Raw genomic sequence first — 21,306 nt, 5'->3', positions numbered from 1 at the left:
GCCTACATTTCAAACTCAATTCAGCAAGGTGAGATCCAACAGCAGATACTCTGCATGTGCTAACAATATGAACCTGGTATTTCCTGAAATCTGCCAAGAAAAGAAAATTATCCTTATCATCCATTAAAATTATAGACCACACCTGCAGCTTATCAGAAAACATTGCTAAGTTGTTCATCATCTCACCCCTGCTGGAACCTAAAAGCCCATATAATAAAGTTGGAGACAACTTTATTTGAGTCCGGCATTGTCAGAACTGAAGGTCGAATGGAATGCTTAACTAGTGGAAGTCACACTAAAGTTCACAGATTAGGATTTACCAAATACACTGAGTCTCCTAGACACTTGACAGAGAGGGAGAGGTTTGGAGAGCTCCAGTATTCCAGAGTCAGTTGAAAAATGAAATGACTAAGGAAGTTGTTCACTTGTACACCGGAAGACAAAGAAGCACAGGTCCATAATGGAACGCATGTGTTCGTTCGAAAGTGGACAGGAATGGGACATCATTAGCTCACATTTTCACGTAATCATTCCACATTCTACGTATTTTATTAACAGTTAAGGAAACCCAAGAATGAAGGTTCAATCAACACATTGAATTTGATTTGAACATACCATTCGCGCCATACATGAAGAAAGAAAAATGAAAATTTTTAACTCCAAGAAGTGAAAACCGAAAACTTAGGATTGTCTAGTACCAATGAACTCCTCACACAAACAGATGAGCCATTTCAATGTAGGAGTTTGACTTGGTCACGGAAACCCTAAACGACATTTAAGAGGTCATGAGGAATGACTCTCACCCACTGTATACGAGTAGCATAAAAGAAAAAGAAAGATGAAGAATCAACCAAAGGCAAACCATTCTGCACCACTTCCTTTGCATCAGAACATTTTCTCTCCATGACTGAATGCTAAACTTCCATGATATCTTTCCGTTGCAGGCAAGACCTGATGATCCATGAATGCTGTAGTTTTCATTAAGAATGTATAAAGTTTCTAGTTCCTAAGAACAAATCTTCATTGACTCCTTGACTGCATGACAGAATATACAGGGTATAAAGTTGCACCCAGTGTGCTTGCATCTTGGTGTGTGTGTCCTTTTGGTACTCTCTAGGTGATATGGATATGTAACATGATACAATACAGCTTTCCATTTTGTGTTTTCCTCAAAATCATAATGGCCATCGGTAAGTGATGCAGAAGGTTACTAACTGTTCAAACCAGCAAGTTCTGAAATATTTCATAAACAATCTTCATTTGTAATAGCCGTACACAGTACACCAAGGCTCCTGCACTTAGTGGAGTCCGGGGAGGGTCGAATTCATGCAGGCTTACTCTTATTTCTAATGAGGCAGTGCACCAACGCTCCCGCACTCAGTGGAGTCGAATTCAAACAACTTACTTTTAAGGACTTTGAATCCATGACCAATGCGCCAAGACGATCTTCCTTTGTATCACAATAAATTCCTCCAATGAAGAGCTTGCCAAGAATTGGTTCCATTTACCACAACCCAAATATAAATTTCTCCTATCAGCAAAATTAATCATTTTAAGCACACGACTGCCATGACCTGGATACACCAATTCAAACACTTTTCAGAAGAAAAAAATAAAGTGAAAACAAAATGAGACTTTTCTAAAATCATGAATCCAATTAACACAAAAGTGAAATTTCATCCTCAGATTTGTTAGGTTTCTAGAGTATTCAAGAGGTTTTTAGTCTTACGGCTATGACACTGTTCCCATGAACAGCATCATGAACAGTGTTAGAGATCTTTCTGGTCCCCATGTATATTTACCAATGAAGATTATAACGAATACTACCCTATAAGATTTTTTTTCAAGTTTCTGAATGCCATTTGTGGAAGATTTTCAGCTGATTTCTTCCATCTGCGGTGAAATTGAATTCTTTTTGGGTTTCTACCTTTCTTCTTTTTTTCTCGTGTGGAAAAAGAAATGGCTGATTATTTGGATCCAATGGACCTCTGATGGCTGATTACCAGTACTATTTACCAGAGTCTATCGCTTAGTGATTCTTCAAGAGTCTTGTATTGATTCTACAATTGGATTTTCTCATCACAGTTCAATTGTCAAAGTACTCGACTTTCTGTTCTAGAGTTATTTGTTTATGGTGCTTCAGTACACGACTTTCTAGTAAAACCTTGCAGGGGTGAAGCCAGGATTCAACATCACTCTTTTTTTTGGGTGGGGGGCACCTCTGGCCCTGCAAACTTGCCTCCCTGTTATGGCAGAGATGAAGACCACTGCTTCACTTGCGGATAATATCAGTGTAACCATCACCTCTATTAAACTCAAAGGGTGCTCCAACTACTTATTGTGAGCTCAAGCTGTTGTGGATTATATTATGTTTATGGCCAAAGACAAACAATGACAAATATAGTGCATGGATGAACAAAAACACAACTACGCTTATTTTGTTGTGGAACAACATGGAACCCGATATTGTTGCTAATGCAATTTTGTATTACAGCTAAGGGTGTATGAGATGACTTGAATAATACTTATTCGTAGGAGAAAAATACGAATCATATCTATGACCTCCACACTGAAACAACTTTGCAAAAATTGTTGGGGTAAGACTGCATGGGAAAATTTTCACCCCCAAGACTATACTCATACAAAAGCTTTTGGCAGCAGTTTCGCCCTTCTTTATTTATGACCTCTGTGAGAAGTTGTATCAACTTCAACAGTCTAACAAGTCTCTCCAAGAAAACTACATTGCATTCATGAGTATGGTGGAGTTGAAAGTTTTCAACCACTCACTACTGATATTGAGAAGCTCAAGGCTCAGTGCAATGAATTCCTTGTTTCAAAGTTCTTGGCTGGTTATTATAATATAAAGATTGTGAAGGTTACCTTCTTGATGGGGAAACAGTCCCTACACTTGCTGAACATATTCTGGCCTTCAATACATAGTCCCCCTGCAAATCTCACTCCACCTTGAAGGATGCTCTACTTTGAGGCCACCAGGCCGGTGCACATGGTTCTGGTGGAAAACGCACTGATCATTCTTCTTGACAGCATTCTTATTGGACAAGTTTAATCAGACTGATAAACTCCCTTTCCCACTCAAAAGCAGAAAATTAAAGACGAAAGAAATGCAACAGAAGCAAAATCTAGATTACCTAGAGTCCATGGCTCCTCAGCAGTTGACTGCTACCAAACACCAACATTGATCAACCTTGCCTCTCCCTGCTCTCCCCTTCCCCATATCTGAGTTGCATAACTAAATTGAGTAATCTGCCCAACCATTGCTGTCCTCATGTCCTGTTCTTATTCTCCAATTTATTATTGGAGAGCTGTTCCTCATTAGTGAAAATAACTGCTGGGTAGTTACCTAGCAGCAGGCCTGATAACGAGTGTAGACTCGTGAAATCAGTGGCCTATCAGCACCACACCACCTCCATGAATTTCACCTTGTCCTCAAGGTGGAAAGTAGGAGATTGTCCATTCAGTTCAGTGAAATCTTCACAGGTATTTTTGCAAGTAGGCAGGTCCCTTCATTTGATTAATACCTCCAAATAACCCTAAGGTGAGTATCAAATCCAGCAACTCTTCCAGTGTGAGTGTGAGCTCCCAATCCTCCTTTAGACAAGAAGGTAGTGGCTGCGTAAGAGTCTTTCTTTAGCTAAGAGACATGGAAGACTGGATGGATTCGAGCGTTCTCTGATAATTGGAGTCTATAGGCCACTGGTCCTATTCATTCCATAACTGGGTACGAACCATAGAAGCATGGGCTGAGCTTCTCATTTCGCTGTTGGTGAGCTTTTTGAAGTGGTAAGGCTGCAACTTAAGGAAGACTTCATCCCCAACACTGTGTCTGACATCACGACAGTGCTGGTTTGCTGCATTGCACATCTTTTCGTGAGCCACAAATAAATTTTCCTTCAGTTCATCTAGGACTTGGTTGCATTCCCCCAAATAAGAGTCAACTTCATCTACCTTCGGTTGGTGGCTGTCATCCGAACACTGCTTGGGAAGGGGTCATTTTAGTGGAAGCATGGTAAGTGGGATTGTACCAATATTTGGCCCAAGCAAGCCAATTTTGTCCAATCGGCTGCCAGGCACAGAAGCAGCGCAAGTAGACTCTAAACATCTGTTAACTTCCTCCGTTTGGCCATTCATTTGTGGGTGGCAAGCACTGCTATACTTGATAGTTGTGCCTGCAATCCTGAATAATTTGGACAAGAAGTAGTTGAGGAAGAGGTGGTCTTGATCAGTAACCATGGACCATGGAAGGCCATGTAACTTGACAATGTCCTGGCTGAGTGGTATTGTGTTTTCACCATTAGTAATAGCTATGAAATGCCCATACCTAGACAACCTGTCCACCACTACAAGAATGGTATTTCCTCCTTTCGTCTTGGGAAGTCCTCCAATAAAGTCCATTCTGGTATCTTCCCATATACGTTCAGCTATGGGTACAGGCTGTAGTAGACCCCAAAGATTCATTGATGGGTGTCTGTTGCATTGGCAAACATCACAAGCTGCTACATAATCATTGATAGCTGCCTTCATGCCAACCCAGTAAACCACCATTAATTTTTGTTTGTAGGTCCTCGGGAATTCTAAGTCCCTCCATAAGGGTAGAGTGAGTGAAATTCTGCTAGGAACTTGGGTATCAAAGCCGAATGTTCTACTACAACTAGTCTCCCCTTATGGCAAAGGACTCCATTATGCAGTTGATACTTCGGGTGGGAAGCAGACCCAGACAATATCTCTTGTATGATGGTCTTCTACCGTGGATGGAGGCTGACTTCTTCAATCAATTGCTGTCCGTCCTGCCAAATGCTTGCTGAAAGTGTGCTCAATGCTGTCTCGCTTTCCGGTTGCCGTGACAAAGCATCAACAGCTTTGTTCGAACCTAGTTTTTATATAGGATCTCAAAATTGTGCCCAACAGCTTCAAGATCCATTTCTTCTGGTCAGCAGCTATCACCTTTTGCTCCAAAAGATATTTCATACTACGTTGATGAGTTTTGACTGTGGAATGCCTTTCAAGTAATGCTGCCACTTGATCACAGCTAGAACTATGGCCGTTAATTCCTTTTCATACACTGATTTTACTTGATCTCGCGGAGATAAAGCTCGACTCCAATAGACTTTGGATGTCCTTGCATGAGTACAGCCCTCAATCCAAGGCCTGATGCATCTGTCTCCACTACAAGGTCTTTCCTAAAGTCTGGCAAAGCAAGGACTGGTGTGGTGGTCATTGACTCTTTTAAGTGCTTGAAAGACTCCCAGGGCTTCTTCTCCCCCCCCCCCCCCCACAAAGGCATCTTTCATCTTTGTTCATTAGTTGAGTAAGTGGTGCAACAATCTTACCATAGTTTTGTACAAACTTCCGGTAATATCTCATCAGTCCTAGGAATCCCCTTAATGCCTTCAAATTTCTTCATTGTAGGCTAGTAAATCATGCTCCTTATTTTATGTGGGTCAGCCTCCATCCCCTTCCTAGGGATGATGTGCCCCAAATATTCCAACTCTGTTAATCCAAATAAGCATTTCTTTCTGTTCACCACAAGTTCATGCTTTTCTAGTAACAAGAAAGCACCCCGAAGATGTTTAACATGCTCTTACTAGAATTTACTGAAAACCAAAATGTCAGCAAAAAATACAAGTATAAATTTTCTCAAACATTCTATAAATATCTCATTCTTAAAGCCTAGAAGGTCGTTGAAACGTTTGTCAATCCAAAGGGCATGACAAGGAACTCATAATGTCCGTTGCGAGTGATGAAAGTTGTCTTCTCAATGTCCTCTTCTTCTACTCAGATTTGATGGTAACCAGCCTTGAGATCAAGTGTGCTAAATACCACTGCTGCTCCTAGCTCGTCCAAAAACTCATCAATGGCAGGGATGGGAAATTTATCAGGGATGGTGATTTTATTCAATGACCGGTAATCCACACAAAACCTCCAACCCCCATCTTTTGTGTGAACAGCAACATCAGTCTTGGGAAAGGACTTTTGCTTAGTCGGACTATTATCGCGGTTAACATCTCACTTACTAGCTTCTATATTTCAATTTTTTAAGCATGCGGGCTCTTCTTGGTTTAGCAGGAGCAAAAGGTAGAACGGCTACTCGTGAGATCCAACATCCAAAGAATAGACTGCTGAGTTGCCTGTACCGCCTTCTCTATGGGCTATTCAAGTTCGATATCCGTCCGTTTCCACCATTTCCAATTCTCCCAATCCTTGACAATTGTGCAACTTTTTGGGCAGAGGAAAGGCCAAACTTGAGAAACTCATGAGAAATGATGTATAAGAAGAAAAAGGAAAGAAAATCCTTCTCAAGTGTCCGGCTTATATGCCTTGGTAGCGATAAAGTCTGTATTTGACCGGTTGCTGCCTTATATTAAACTGATGCGGCAGTTAATGGTCCATCTCGGTGGCAATCCCCTCGGTTCATCGAATAGGTGCTCAAATTCAATTAACAGTTGTTCGAGTAGCTGGTAAGTAGAATTTTGCACTTCTGAATCCACAAATGTTAGTGGCTGCAACCAATGCCCTCCTACCTACTTGTAGCATTCTCCATAGACCCCACAATATGGTCTCCTTCCGTCGTAATGACGGATCTCCATGCAATCTGATATGTATCCCGTTCTAGTCGAAACTCAGTTTTTGTTGCCTCCAATTACTTCTGACTTCCCCCAACATGGACAATCATTCAATGCCCAATATAGCATTTCCCAAGTTGAACGAAATGACGTTTTGAGAGAAAACGACACTGCCCAATTTGATTGGCATCCTTCAACATACACCGTATCCTAGAATGCACTGCCCATCGCCAGCACCACTTTAAAACCCCTCTCTTGTACTTCCAGACCCATCGCCTTTGCCAACCCACACCGTATGAAGTTGTGTGATGCCCCAAAGCCAACCAAAACCACCACACGATGCCTTTGGATCACCCCATGAAGTTTCAAGGTCTGTGGAGAGTCAATTCCAACCAAGGAATGGCTAGAAATCTCTACCTCTTTGTCTGGTAACTTTCTCTTCTAAAACTTGACTTCGTTGTTGTCGCATTCTGTGGTTTCATCATCGTTGAGAAACATCGCCAACAATAGCTTGTTAGAGCACACATGGCCTTAGGAATATGGACCGTTGCACCTAAAGCAAAGACCCTTTTCATATTTTTCTTTCTGATCTTGCTAAGAGAGTCAACAGTAAGCCCTCCCTTCTTCTTCCTCCACCTGTTAACATAGCTGGGGAAGAAGAAGCTCACAAGGCTTCTTTTCCCATCGACTCGACTTGGGTTTGGGTCTGGTTTACATGGCTCCCTTGGTTCAAACAACCCAAATCCTGGTTCGAGATACTTAAGTCCTTCAAGTGGACCCCACGGCTGCACCTGGACCTTGGGTTAAATTCTGATTGTTTATGGGCCTGTATTGAGCCTTTAAAGCTCAATTCATAGCTTCAATTGCTTGGGCTAAGTCAATTACTTGGCCAAACGTGGTGGGAGCAAATAACCGAATCTCAGCCTGGATTTCTTCTCCAAGTCCAGTGAGAAAAATCCCCTTGAGCCAGTGTGGATCCCTCACTTCTGCTACAACTGCAAACCACTCAAACCTCTCTCGGAACTTTGTCACGGTGCCTGTTTACCTGAGAGTGACCAGCTCCTCCTAGGGCATTCTTCTATGGCGAACCAAACCTTTTTAACAATTCCTCCTTAAGTCCCTCTATGACCCAATAGGAGCACTAAGCTCCGTAAACTGCAGCCATTCTAATGCCACCCCCATCAAAGCTAATCAAGGACTCTGCTAATTGCTCCTCCTATTGGATGTCATTAACTGAGAAGCATCGTTCGGCATGTGCCACCCATGACATGGGGTCTGTTAGAAAACAAACTTTAAATAATCAAAACAGCAGTTGAACTTGAATAGAGAAAAGAAAGAAGAAGAAGAAGAAGAGAAGAGAGATGAAGAACCAGTAGAAGAGGCCTGTGATTCTAACTAAAGAGTCTAGAATCACAGAGCCCTTTTATTTATAGCTTCTAATGAATCTAATACAACTTAAGACTAAGTAATTGTCCTCTAGAAAAAGGAAACAAAAAATTACAGCTTTAGTAACTTCTTAGCTCCTAAAATAGAAAGTTCTGAAAATAGAAACTACCATAAAAATAGAAACTATGCTTTCTAAAAACTCCCAAAACTTATGTAGCAAGACTCCTACATTAGAAATAGAAAGTAGAATAATATCAATAGCACAATATTGTTTACATGAACAATACCATGAATACTAAAAAAACATATTTTAATTTTACTGTTCACATGAACAGTACCGTGAACAATAAATAACCAAAAAGTGTGTATACTTCAACACTCCCCCTCAAGCTGGAGCATACAAATCTCTTATGCCCAGCTTGCAACAGATAGACTGAAAACTTGGTCTGAATAGAGCTTTGGTGAACAAATTAGCTAGCTGGTTAGTAGAGCTCACAAAAGGAGTTGCTATAAGCTTCTTCTTGACTGCATCACGCACAAAGTGACAGTCTACTTCTATACGCTTCGTCCTCTCATTGAACATTGGATTACTAGCAATGTAAGTGGCTGCCTGATTATCACAAAACATTTTCATAGGGGCAAAAACTGGAAATCCCATTTCCTCTAACAATGAACGAAGTCACATCAATTCAGCAGCGGTGTGGGCCATAGCCCTATACTCAGCTTCAACACTAGATCGGGCAATGGTGGACTATTTCTTACTCTTCCAAGTCACAAGATTTCCACCAAGAAAAGTACAATAACCTGTAGTTGACCGACGACCAACGACGGATCCAACCCAATCTACATCAGAAAAGGCAACCAAGTCCATGCTCTGATTTGGTCGATAGATGAGCCCTTTTCCGGGCGCACTCTTGAGGTATCGAAGTACTCTCATTGTTGCGTTCCAATGGGCCTTCCTAGGAGACTGCATAAACTGACTCAACACACCAACAGAATAAGAAATATCAAGACGAGTAACAGTAAGATAAATAAGTTTCCCAATAAGATTCTTGGAACGATGGACATCATCTAACAAGTCACCATCATCACGTCCTAACTTCAACTGAGGATCCATGGGAATGTCGCTAGGTTTAGAAGCAAGCACGTCAGTCTCAGTCAAAAGATCTAACACATACTTCCTTTGTGACAAACTTATTCCCTGTTTACTGTGGATCACTTCAATCCCCAAGAAATATTGTAGATCACCTAAATCTTTGGTTTGGAAAGATTTCTGTAAGTGTGCCTTGATTGTATGGATTGCATCAACAGTGGCTTGAAAGGACAATATCATTAACATAAATTGCCATAATGACAATACAATCACCCTGCCGTCTAACAAACATAGAGTGATCAGAATAACATTGTACAAAACCAAAAGACTCCACAGTCTTGCTAAATTTCTCAAACCAAGCCCATGGAGACTGTTTGAGTCCATAAATCGCTTTAAGAGCCTGCAAACACGAACATTGTCCTCCCCCTGAGCAACATATCCTTGAGGTTGCTCCATGTAAACTTCTTTATGAAGATCATCATCATATAAAAATGCATTTTTTATGTCAAGATGAAAAAGAGGCCAATCATAATTCACAACCAAAGATATCAAAACATGGACAGATTTAAGTCTTGCCACAGGAGAAAAAGTCTCAAAATAATCCACACCATATATTTATGTATAGCCTTTAGCCACCAAGCAGGCCTTAGGCCTTTCGATCATACCATCAGAATGGTACTTAACAGTATACACCCACCGACAGCGAACCACATTTTCCCAAGAGGTAAGTCTACTAAAGACCATGTATGACGAGAATGTAAAGCATCCATTTCCACATCCATGGTGGCTTTCCAGCCAGGAATTTTAAGTGCTTCGGTATGATGGGTTGGAATATGAATGGCAGACATAGATAAAGCAAGGCAAAGAAAGCTAAGAGGGAGATGAGAGATAGAGACAAAATTGGAAACAGGATAAACAATGTTAGAGTGTAAAGAACAAGTACGAGTACCTTTCCTCAAAGCAATTAGTAAGTCATCTGAAGGCGGAGTGGGATCTCCACTAAAAGACTCCGCTGGTGGAGAGGATGAAGAAGGAACATCCATAGGGCTAGCTTCAGGCTCCACTAAAGGAGAGCCGCTAATATTGTTAGGAAGAACTCTACTATCCACAGTATGTTCTGCCAACTTATGTCTCCGCTGATAAACTTGTAGAGGAATAGTGCTAGTGTAAAGAACTAAAGAGGGAATAGGAGGAGTATCATCAAAAACACAATTTTCAATAGATATAGATTGACTAGGATAATAAGGAGTGTCTTCATAAAAAGTCACATCTACACTTGTAAATTGTTTGCGAAGAACAAGATCATAACAGCGAAAACCTTTTTGAGTATGTGAGTACCCAAGAAAAGTACACTTAACAGAACGGGGGAAAAGTTTATCCAAAGGATGTGGTATGTGAACAAAACACAAAACCAAAATTTTGGGTGGAACTAAAAACGGTTCTCTGTTGGGGAAAACAATTGAAAAAGGAGATTTTTCAGAAAGCAAAGTCATAGGCATTCGGTTAATTAAATGACCAGCAGTCAAAACCACATCACACCAGTAACTCTTGGGAACATTCATCTGAATCAAAATAGCACATGCAACCTCCAAGAGGTGACAATTTTTGCATTCAGCCACTCCATTTTGTTGGGGAGTGAATGAACAACTGGTTTGATGAATCATTCTAAGAGAATCACATAGGTTAGATATATCATGTTGCACATATTCTAAAGCATTATCAGACCGAAAAATTTTAATAGGAAGAGAAAATTGAGTACAAATTTCATGAATAAAACTTTTAAATGTAGTTAAGAACTCTGTCCGATCCTTTAAAAGATAAAACGATGTAAGACAGGAGAAATCATCCACAAAAGTGACAAAATATCGAAAACCATATCTATTACTAATTCTACAAGGACCCCAGATATCGGAATGAACAAGAGAAAATAAGGACTCCCTACGAGGGATAGAGCGTGGAGGATAGGTGGCACGATGATGCTTCCCTAACTCATAGACTTCACAATTTAATTTAGACACTGATTTAAAAGAAGGAAATATAAAGATAGATGGCCTAAACAACAGTGCCATTGAAGAGCGTCTACACCATTATCAGAGAGAGCCGCAATAGGGGTAGCATAGTCCAGATAGTAGAGTCCGTTCCTTTCACACCTTCCACCAATCGTCTTCCTCGTGTGAAGGTCCTGGAAAACACAAGAAATGGGACTTAAAGTCACAGAGCAGTTTAGTGCTTTAGTTAACTGACTAACAAATAATAAGTTAAAAGGAAAGTTAGCAACATGAAGTACGGATGACAAAGTAAGAGAAGGTGTAGGACAAATGCTTCTAGAGCCTAGAATAGGTGTGGAAGTCTCATTAGCTATGACAACAGAATTTTTAGTGGTAAGATTTAAAAAAAGAGCTGAAAAGTGATGACTTACCAGTCATGTGGGAAGAGGCCCCTGAATCGATGATCCAAGGGGTGGGAGTAAAAGCGAGAAATGCTGTGTTACCTGCATGAGAAAGTGTGGCAGCAAATGTACCAGTGGATGTGGAAGCGTCAGTCTCAATATTTTGCAATAGGCGAAGGATTTGGCTTACATCTTCTCTTAAAGTCTTAGACAAGTCCCTTGAAGAAGATCCAGAACCACTATCGCTGTTTGCTATAGTATCAGTACCACCATCATAAACGACATGATCGGCAAGGTGCTTGCCCACTCTGGCTTTCCATGTTTGGCCCAACAAGCTTCCACTAAGTGCCCTGTTTTACCGCAATAAGTACAAAGTCGAGATGTCTTATCAGACAGTTGAACACCATGACCTCCAGGAGACTTGCTAACTCCCCCTGAACCAAGACCACGTCCCCTTCCACGAGAGGTAGTGAAGGCTGAATTTTCTCGTTTAGAACTTTTTTCTGAAGAACTCCCTTCAGGCAAGGCAATACATTGAAGTCTAGAATATGCTTCACTAAGGTTAGGGACATGCTCACCAGCAAGAAGATGTCCTTTGACAGATTTCAGTTCAGGGTTCAATCCTGCAAGAAACTTGGACACAAGAAATTCATTTTGTTGGGCCTTAAGCTTCTTTATATCTGTGGTGAGAGGTTGAAAGACATTAAACTCTTGCATCATGCCTTTAAAGGAGTTGTAATAATCCTGCAAAGACTTGTCAGCTTGCTGAAATTGAAATAGCTTTTCCTAAATACTAAAAATCTAAGTCATATTTTTAGCTTGGGAATAGGTCTCTTGCAAGTCATCCCATATTCTTTTTGCAGTCTTATGGAACATAACATTTGTTGCAATATCAGGGTCCATACTATTCCACATCCAAATTTTGATGATTGCATCATCTTGGATCCAATCCAACTAAAATAGGATTTGTCAGTCTCAGCAGGAGATTCATCCTCAATGAACTTAAGCTTACATTTTGCAAGTATGTACACCCGAAACGCTTGTGACCACAACAAGTAATTAGAACTACCTTTGAGCTTGATAGATGTAATTTGAACGCTTACATGATCTCCTTGAGAAACTTTAGATTCAATTGTACTCATGGTTGAGTCAAGTATAAGTGAAGACATTAAACTGAGGTAGATATCACTTAAATCAGTTTTCCAAAACTTGAAGTAGAATGAGCACACAAAATAAATTCTGCAACCTTAGGACCGAATAGGAGAAAAAAAACAGTTTGCAAAGTGCAGCAAAAAGGAGGTAACGAAGATAGGTAGAAAACAGTATTTTATCCAAGTTTTGGAACGTGTAAGAGTAAGGTAATAGGTAGAGAAGATCAGTTCACATGAATATCTGATCTAACAGTCCATAATATATAGCATTAAGTGGCTGCACACCAAGGGAAAAAAAAAGAACTTCAGAAGAGAATATTGAGAACAACACCGTTTTGATTAAAAAAAGCTCGATGCCATGTTAGAAAACAAGCCTTAAATAATCAAAACAGCAGTTGAACTTGAACAGAGAAAAGAAAGAAGAAGAAGAGAAGAGAGATGAACAACCAGTAGAAGAGGCCTGTGACTCTAGCTAAAGAGTCTAGAATCATAGAGCCCTTTTATTTATAGCTTATAATGAATCTAATACAACTTGAGAGACAAATAATTGTCCTCTAGAAAAAGGAAACAAAAAATTACAGCTTTAGCAACTTCTCAGATCCTAAAATAGAAAATTTTAAAAATAGAAACTATGCTTTCTAAAAACTCCCAAACTTATGTAGCAAGACTCCTACATTAGAAATAGAAAGTAGAATAATATCAATAGCACAATACTATTCACGTGAGCAGTAAAATAACCAAAAAGTGCATATACTTCAACAGGGTCTTTGCCCCAAAACTCAAGTAGTTCAAGATGTCTCTAGTAGGTTTCTTTTTTATTTTCTTCCCTTAAGTCTTGCCCCATTGCTTCCTCCCTATCATTCCATGATGACCCCCATACACTGTCCGTGGTTGCTTGCCACCACTCTCCAATTCCATGACCTTGGGAGATTGAGAATCAATCTCAATTGATTTTCCACAGCTCTCCTTTTTCATGTGTTCTCTAAATTCCTCCATAAAAGTTTCAAATTGTTGCCTGCTATCCTCAACCTGCTGATACAGCGAACCAAACTTTGAGTCCAAGGCAGAAATCTGCCCATGTAATTTCTGAACATTTTTTTCCATCTCATCGACTCTCCCCTCCATTCTCACGTTCACCATTCCCTTACGAGTGAACATGCTATGATGCCAGTTTGATAAACTCCCTTTCCCACTCGACAGTAGAAAATTATAGATGAAGAGATGTAACGAAAGTGAATCTGGATTACCCAGAATCCAGAGCTCCCTAGCTGTAGACTGCTACCAAACATCAATATTGATCAACCTTGCCTCTCCCTGCTCTCCCCTTCCCCATATCTGAGTTGCATAACTGAATTGAGTAATCTACCCAACCATTGTTGTCCACGTGTCCTATTCTTGTTCTCTTATTTATCATTGGAGAGCTGCTCCTTATTAGTGAACATAATTGTTGGGTAGTTACCTAGCACCAGGCCTGATACCACGAGTTTAGACGCACGAAATCAGTGGCCCTATCACACACCATTGAGTCTTTTGTGCCAACCATGGCAAGCCAGATTGGGCAAACTAGTTGGACAATCATGCAATGACTATGGACGTAAGGGTAGTGTCCTCAGTGGATACCATACCTAGATCCTCTTTAGGGGGTTCAACTACCAATCGTGATGATATTTCTCCTGCATTTACAGTAGGGGTGTAAATGGAAAACCGAAATCCGCTTCCGAATTCATATCCGCATCCGTTAAGGGGTATCCGAATCCGTCCGATTATTAATAGGATGCGGATATGGTATACACTTTTCTTACCGAATATTATCCGTCCGATAAAATTATCCGATTAAGTTACTTATTTAGATTTATTATTCTTATTTTTATAATTTTTGCCTATAATATGTGACTATTTTTCTAGATTTTCTACTAAAATAGCTACCAAAATTGTTAAATTCTTAAATTTCAAACCTAGCCCTCACAAATAAAAAGGTAAAGATATAAACAGGTAGTTTAAAACTTGTATTCAATCTATATTCATGTCTGTTTAGAAGAATCTACTTAAGAAAATAATTATCCGATTATCATCCGAATCCGACAGAATCCGTCCGAAAACCGATAGGATATTATCCGAATCCGTCCGAATATAATAGGATGCGGATATGGATATACCACTATCCGATCCGAATCCGGTCCATTTACACCCCTAATTTACAGAGTCTGGAGACATCCATTCATATAGTTGCTGGAGCTTCTACTTCTGCTGCTACCTTAGCTAATGAAGATACAGTTGTTCTCTTTTCCACTCCCTCTACTCCCTGGATCATTGATTTTTGAGCATCTACTCATATGACTAGTAATCCTCTCTATTTACTTTATCTACCATCAATGGCACTTCCAAGTCTCTCATTCTTGCTAATGGCTCTTCTACCCCCTATTTCTGGTCATTATGCGATGTCACGTACTGCCTGCATTATTCATCTGTTCTACATGTTCTGCGATTTCATTTTACTTTTATGTTAATCATTTAGCAAAGGCCTTAAATTTCTCTATAACCTTCTTTCCCTCTCATTGTGTCTTTCAAGAACTTCACAAAAGGAACACATGAAAAAAGGTGGTAACCAATAAGCAAAGGCCTTAAATTTCTCTATAACCTTCTTTCCCTCTCCTTGTGTCTTTCAAGAACTTCACACAAGGAACACATGAAAAAAGGTGGGCTGCACTACCTCAACATTGCAGCCCTGACTGCTTCAGTTACTGCCCATCCTGTGGGTGGTGTGATTCCCTCTCAATGGCTCGTCACTTTCATCATTTATCCTTGTCTAGATTAAAGCTCATAATTTCCTAGTTTTAAGTCCATCTATAGCCTAAAATGTGAGTTGCAAATTTGGAAAGCATCGTTGTGCATCCTTCCTTTCAAGTTACTCTGTTTTGTGATCCGTCTTCATCCCCTCAATTCAATCTAACATTTGAGGTCCTTGAGCAAAAAATAAACATTGCGTTTATGTATTTGTGACTTTCATAGACAATTATTCTCATTTCACTTGATTGTATCTCTTGAAGGATCATTCTAACTTTTTATCTATGTGTTGCAATTTTTAGAATAAAATAAAGACTCAATTTGGTATTCTCATTAAAGATTTTCATTTTGACTAGTGTTAGAGACGTGCAAAAATACCTTTTAGATTATTGTCTACCTGCAGTATTATTCATCAAACCAACTGCTCCTATTGGTGCGGAATCTTTTCCATTCCCAAATCCACCATCCACGCGAATCTTTATTTTGTGCCTTCCTTTGGAAAGGGCAGGAAGCCTCACGCTTCATCCACCGTAAATTGGTCTTTCCATCTGTCGCCCTACCTCCGAGGGTGGCCTAGGAATCCACCGAATCTCTGTTGTTAACTTGGCCTGCCTTCTTAAGCTTATCTGGAAGATTGCCTCAAAGCATGACTCTATTTGGGTTAGGTGGGTCTATTCTTCCCTTCTCTGGTCGGAATCCTTTTGAACTATTCCTATGCTTGCCAACCCTTCTTGGGTCTGGAGGAAAATACTATTACTCTACCCCCGTGCCATCTCCGCCATCTCTATCTCCATCTTTACTGGCTCCTCAACATCCTTTTGGCTAGACCCGTGGCATCCGATGGACATTCTTTATAACCATTATGGTCCCTGCACTGTCTATGATACCCGCATTCCCAAATCCACTCTCTTGTCGGCCTTCATATGTTATGGCTCATGGACCCCCTCCCCCCTACCCATTCTCTCTCAGGTTTGGGAATCTCTCCTTCCTCTCTCTACCTCCTCTTGTGACCTCCCCATCTGGCTCCCCTCTCCCACCAAATCCTTCATCACCTCTTCGGCTTGGAACCTCCTCAGATCCCATAACCCCAAACCCCTTGGCCCCCATTGGTTTGGTTCAAAGGCTACATTCCTTGCCATTCCCTTACCCTTTTGAGAGCTCTACACTTTTCCCTCCCCACCTAATCTTTCTGGGTGCCACATCCCTGTTAACCCAAACTGCATCCTCTGCTGGTCTGCTATGGAAAACCTTAAGAACTTATTCTTTTCTTGCCCTTTCTCCAGATCCATCTGGGGAAAAGCCCTTACCTCCAAATGGCCCCGCTCGAGGCGTTCATTCAAGTTTGGTTGAGATTGGTCTTGGATTTTGCGGAACTTCTCAGGTTCTTTCATCTGCAATCAGATTGGTAAGCTAGTGTTCTGTGCCTTGGTCCACCACCTTTGGTGGGAGCGCAATCTTCGGAGATGGACTTCCAAACCTCGCTCTATAGACAGGATTTGGAATGCCATCTATTTTGATGTTTCTTCGAGACACCCCCTGTTGATGATACCCCAAGGAACAGGCTTATTATTGTCTCTCGGGGTCTTAGTTCCTCTCTCCGGTCTTCTGCTTAAAGACCTTGTTCGCTTGTTCCTTTCTCTATTTATTCATCCAAAAAAAAACTGCTCCGATACTCCTCAACAAAATGAAGTGGCAAAGCACACAGACAAACATTTGTTAGAGATAGCCCATGTTGTTCTGTTGCATATGTACTTACCTAAGCATTTCTTTGTGACGTAGTCTAAACTGCCCGTAATTTAATCAATTGTATGCCATCTTCATCCCTTACAGATAAATATCCATTCTGCTTTTTCTTTTTAGGTGGTCTTTCATACATTACCTTAATTTCCTTTATCTCCTTATGTGTTTGGTTGTGTTATGTGCACACTTTGCAGTCTCATACTAATAATTGTCTCCTTAGACCACTTAAGTGTATTTATATTGGTTATCCTTGGACTCAAAAGGTTACAAATGTTATGATTCGATTACTTACAATTCTTTTCTGAGTGCTGACGTCTCCTTTGATAGTACTTACGTTTTCTCCCCTTCAGAATCTTCCAGAGGAGATGAGTAGAACTCTTCTTCCACTCCCAAATCTCCCCATATCCCCTCCCTGGTTCTGTTGACACCACCTTTAAAGGTAGAAGGAAAGATCAATGCCACTCAGGAAGGTGTCTACTGGTCCTGCTGGTTTTACTGCATAAACTTCTTCCTCAAGTTCAGTTCCAAGTCCTACTTTATCTGATGACTTACCAATTACCCTCCGAAAAGGTATTCATGCACTCAAAGGTCTATGGTTTGTATCCTATAGATCAGTATGTTTCTTGGCCCCATCTCTCACCCTCTATTAATCAATTTGCTTAGTCTCTCTCCACTAAACCTATTCTTGAAAATCACATTGACGCTCTCCAATTCCCTGGCTGGAAAGCCACTATAGATGTGAAACGGATGCTCTTTTGACCTATAACACTTGGACTTTGTTATACTTACCTCTTGTTAAGGACTCGGTTAAGTATCACATTCATAATATCTCCCATAACTAAGCATACAGATTATGACAAATTCCTTCATGTTAAAAAATAAATTAGCATGAATTCATCTGAAGACGGGAGAGAGAAGAATTACTATTAGGAGTAGATCAGATTACGCAACTGGTATGTAATTCCCTCTTTTGGCAGCATAATCTTCGCCATTCACTTATTTAGTTGTCCATGCACTCGAATTTCTCCTGATGCATCACCTAGCGCCAGCTGTATTGGAGTGAAAAATTCCAGTTCGAATACACCATGCTGCATGCATTTCATTACGTTTCTCCTGATTTTAACAAACATATGGAAGAGAGGTTAGCACTCATATTCCCGAATTAAATATAAAACACAGAATCCTTAACAAGTTCATGAATCTTTTAACCTGAAGCTCTGTTAAGAATCAACCATAACATATCATTTGAAAATATCAGCAATAGATAACAGGGAATCACATAGCATTAACTAATTCTTGACGGGTAAGTGTCAAAAAGTTTACCTTCTGAATATGATCTATAACGTTTATTTGGCTAGAAATAACTTATAAAGACACAATTACAATGTGAAAGGACTGCCATAAACAGAGAACATCTTTAAGCAGAACATCACAAAAGCAGAAAAATGAAAAGAAGATTTGTAATATAAAATTGCGATCAGTCATTCAATGCATGAAATCCATGATGCACAAGGACTCCGAAAAAAGAAAATGTGGTTGTAGGCTAAGACAGAGGTTCAGAAAATGGGCAGAAGGGGCAGTGATGGCAACAAAAGTGGCAGCAGTACCGGAGACACCAATTGTTCTTATTGTAAAATATATGTTAAATCTACAAGTATTTTCCTGATAACTAGCCTATAACAACAGATATGAACAAAAAGAGAAGTCATAAACTCATGACCACATAAGATGAGAAGAGTTAAATTGATACCTGTATTTTTTCCCCTGTTAAATAGCTCCATCTCAAACTCATGGACAGCCTTCAGATTCCCTTGTACCTTGTAGGCCTGGATCATAGTGGCATATGTTATCTTATCAGGGATGCATTTTCTCTCCTTCATTATCAAGAATATCTCCTCCATCCGTTTAACATTCCCAGAATGTCCAAATGCACTGATGACACAGTTGAAAAATGGAGTGTCTGGAGCTATATCAGAGTTATATACCTGCCTCAAGATAGAATCAACCTTGTCCAAAAGTCCAGCTTTACTGTATGCACTAATGAGAGAACAATAAGTAATAGAATTAGGCTTCGTTCCCCGGTTCTTCATAATTTGGAAAAATTCCTCCATTGATTTTATATTTCCTTTTCTTCCAAACATCTCAATAACTATATTGAAGGTGATGATGGTTGGAGAGAAAAACCTTTTCTCCATAAACTCAAACACAGAAACCATTTTCTCAAACATTCCCATTTTTCCATATGATCTTATAAGTGCATTAAATGTTCTTATGTCTGGCTTAACCCCCATGTGCTGAAATTCATCATACCACTTCTCCATACTTTCAATCTGTCCACCATTTCCATAAGCCCAGATGATAGAATTCAATGTGAAAACATCAGGCATGCACTGACCACATTCAATCATGTCCATCAATGATTTCTCCATCTGTTCAAACATCTCAGCTTTCCCATACCCATCAATAATGGTGTTGAATGTAACAGTGCTACACTGGATTCCCAAATATGACATCTCTGTGAGCACTGGATCAATCAGATCAAAACGTTGGAATTTAGCACAACAGTTTATGAGGAGTGAATATGTGACTACATCTGGTCTACAGTCTGATACAGACTTCATATGGTCCACGGTATCAAATGCCTCATCTAAACGACCACTGAGGCCATAAGCATTCACAAGCGAAGTGTAAACATCAATAGTAGGTTTTAGCCCTTCAGATAGCATGATCTCGAATAGAAAACTTGCTTGCTTTGGTTGCCTGCACTTTGCAAGCATCATTATTAGCTTAGTGTATGTTTGGCATCTTGGTTGGTACCAGTGTTGCTTACGAAGAAGTCCAAATATCTAGAAAATGGAAGAAACAATAGTCACCACTTCAGAAAACACTAAGAACATCATGAAATCTTGTAATTCCAACAAAGGTTTCAAAAATAAGCATTACAGAAACGGGAGAAGAAACCTTGAGAGCAGATTCCCAATCATAGTTTCGTATTGAATCATCCAAGGCTTCCAAAACGGCTTTGGGCCAAAGGCGATTAGATTTGGCGGAAAGGGCTTTCTTCTCAATACCTTTAACAGCAGCTTCAGTTCGAAGAATCCGTGAAAGATCTTTCTTCGCCTCTCTCTGAAGCCCTTTGGATGTCTCAATGCTCTTTTTCACTGACTTTACAAAGGGAAGAGAAGATGACTGTTTTGGTGTTCCTGCTGGTTTGCAGCGAAGTAAAACACGAGAACCAAACAGAAGAGAAGCGGAAGACGACGAGAAGGACAGTTTAGGTCTACTCGCATCAGGGATCTGAACCTGGAGCTCCATTTGAATCACAAACTCCAATTCAAATGAAATCTGAGTTGTTCAGAAGACTCTAACTGAATTTGTTCTTCCTCCCGTCCTAGGCAGAGTAAGATCTGATAAACTTATACAACGAAATTATTCTTAAAGTATAAATTTTTACTAAAAATGAAATCCCAGTGTTAATTCTTTGCTTTTATAAGCTCGTCCCTGCCAATAAAAACACAGCAAATTCCAATATTCAATTCCGGAGGATGTTTGTAAGGATAATGGGTACCTGACACTTTCTACGAAGAATAGTCTTGGATCTTAGTAAACTTTTTTTTTTTTGGTAAATGATCTTAGTAAACTTGTAGTATATCTACAAAAGCAAGAAAAAAAATCCTCCACCGTACACATTTCTCCGCTCTGCACAACAGTGCATTTTTGTATCAAATGATTGGCTGAGATTAAAAACTTAATTTAAATTTTACAAATTCTCAATAGTTTTGTATTTATTTTGTTTTCTCAACAAATCATTTGGAATATATGTGCACTGCTCTGTACAGTAAAAAAATGTGCATAGCAAAAGATGTTTTTCTACAAAAGCACACCCGATTAAGAGGAGTACATGCAACAAAATTCAAAATAAAAACTCAATGAACTGGACACATTTATTGTCTTAATCCTTTTCTTTTCTTTTCTTTTCTTTTTTTTTTTAAGAAGAAAATTCATGAACTTACTTGAAAGCAATTTCGAGTATTAACTAAAGTTCCACTAGAGTCAGCCACTAGATTAGATGTTGTTGTAGCTAACTTTTCAAACCACTCAGGGATGAGAATTTATCATACTTAATTGTCTGTGTTGTCTTAGCAACATTCATTAACATAGATATTTCACGTAGAGGTCATA

At 39.8% G+C, this 21,306-nt stretch overlaps 1 protein-coding gene across 3 annotated transcripts; it reads right to left on the bottom strand.

The window, feature by feature from the left end:
• Positions 1 to 192: 192 nt before the first annotated feature.
• LOC149005235 (pentatricopeptide repeat-containing protein At3g53170-like) lies at positions 193 to 20,664 on the bottom strand. 3 transcript variants are annotated; one of them, XR_016175451.1, is made up of 4 exons: positions 20,086 to 20,664; positions 18,875 to 19,970; positions 18,049 to 18,237; positions 193 to 1,574 (listed from the first exon to the last, which is right to left on the bottom strand). XR_016175451.1 is itself a non-coding variant. In XM_089167665.1 (3 exons), the coding sequence occupies exons 1-3, from the start codon at positions 20,437 to 20,439 to the stop codon at positions 18,227 to 18,229; spliced, it is 1,461 nt and encodes a 486-aa protein (XP_089023791.1). In that variant the 5' UTR covers positions 20,440 to 20,664; the 3' UTR covers positions 16,576 to 18,226. The 3 variants fall into 3 exon arrangements, 1 of the variants encoding a protein (XP_089023791.1); XR_016175452.1 differs by having other exon boundaries at positions 18,076 to 18,237; XM_089167665.1 differs by lacking the exon at positions 193 to 1,574 and having other exon boundaries at positions 16,576 to 18,237.
• Between the last annotated feature and the right edge of the window lie 642 nt (positions 20,665 to 21,306).

This window comes from Hakea prostrata, chromosome 9 (assembly GCF_041222555.1).
Source record: "Hakea prostrata isolate BN-2017 chromosome 9, UWA_Hpros_2, whole genome shotgun sequence".
NCBI lineage: Eukaryota > Viridiplantae > Streptophyta > Magnoliopsida > Proteales > Proteaceae > Hakea > Hakea prostrata.
The sequence above is the reverse complement of the archived record's forward strand: the minus strand, read 5'-3'. Positions and strand labels throughout refer to the sequence as shown.

Coding starts and splice junctions, on each gene's coding strand:
- LOC149005235 (XM_089167665.1), bottom strand. CDS start 20,439: ATGGAGCTCCAGGTTCAGATCCCTGATGCGAGTAGACCTAAACTGTCC. Junction 19,971..20,085: donor ATTGGGAATCTGCTCTCAAG/GTTTCTTCTCCC, acceptor TCCATTTTCTAG/ATATTTGGACTTCTTCGTAA.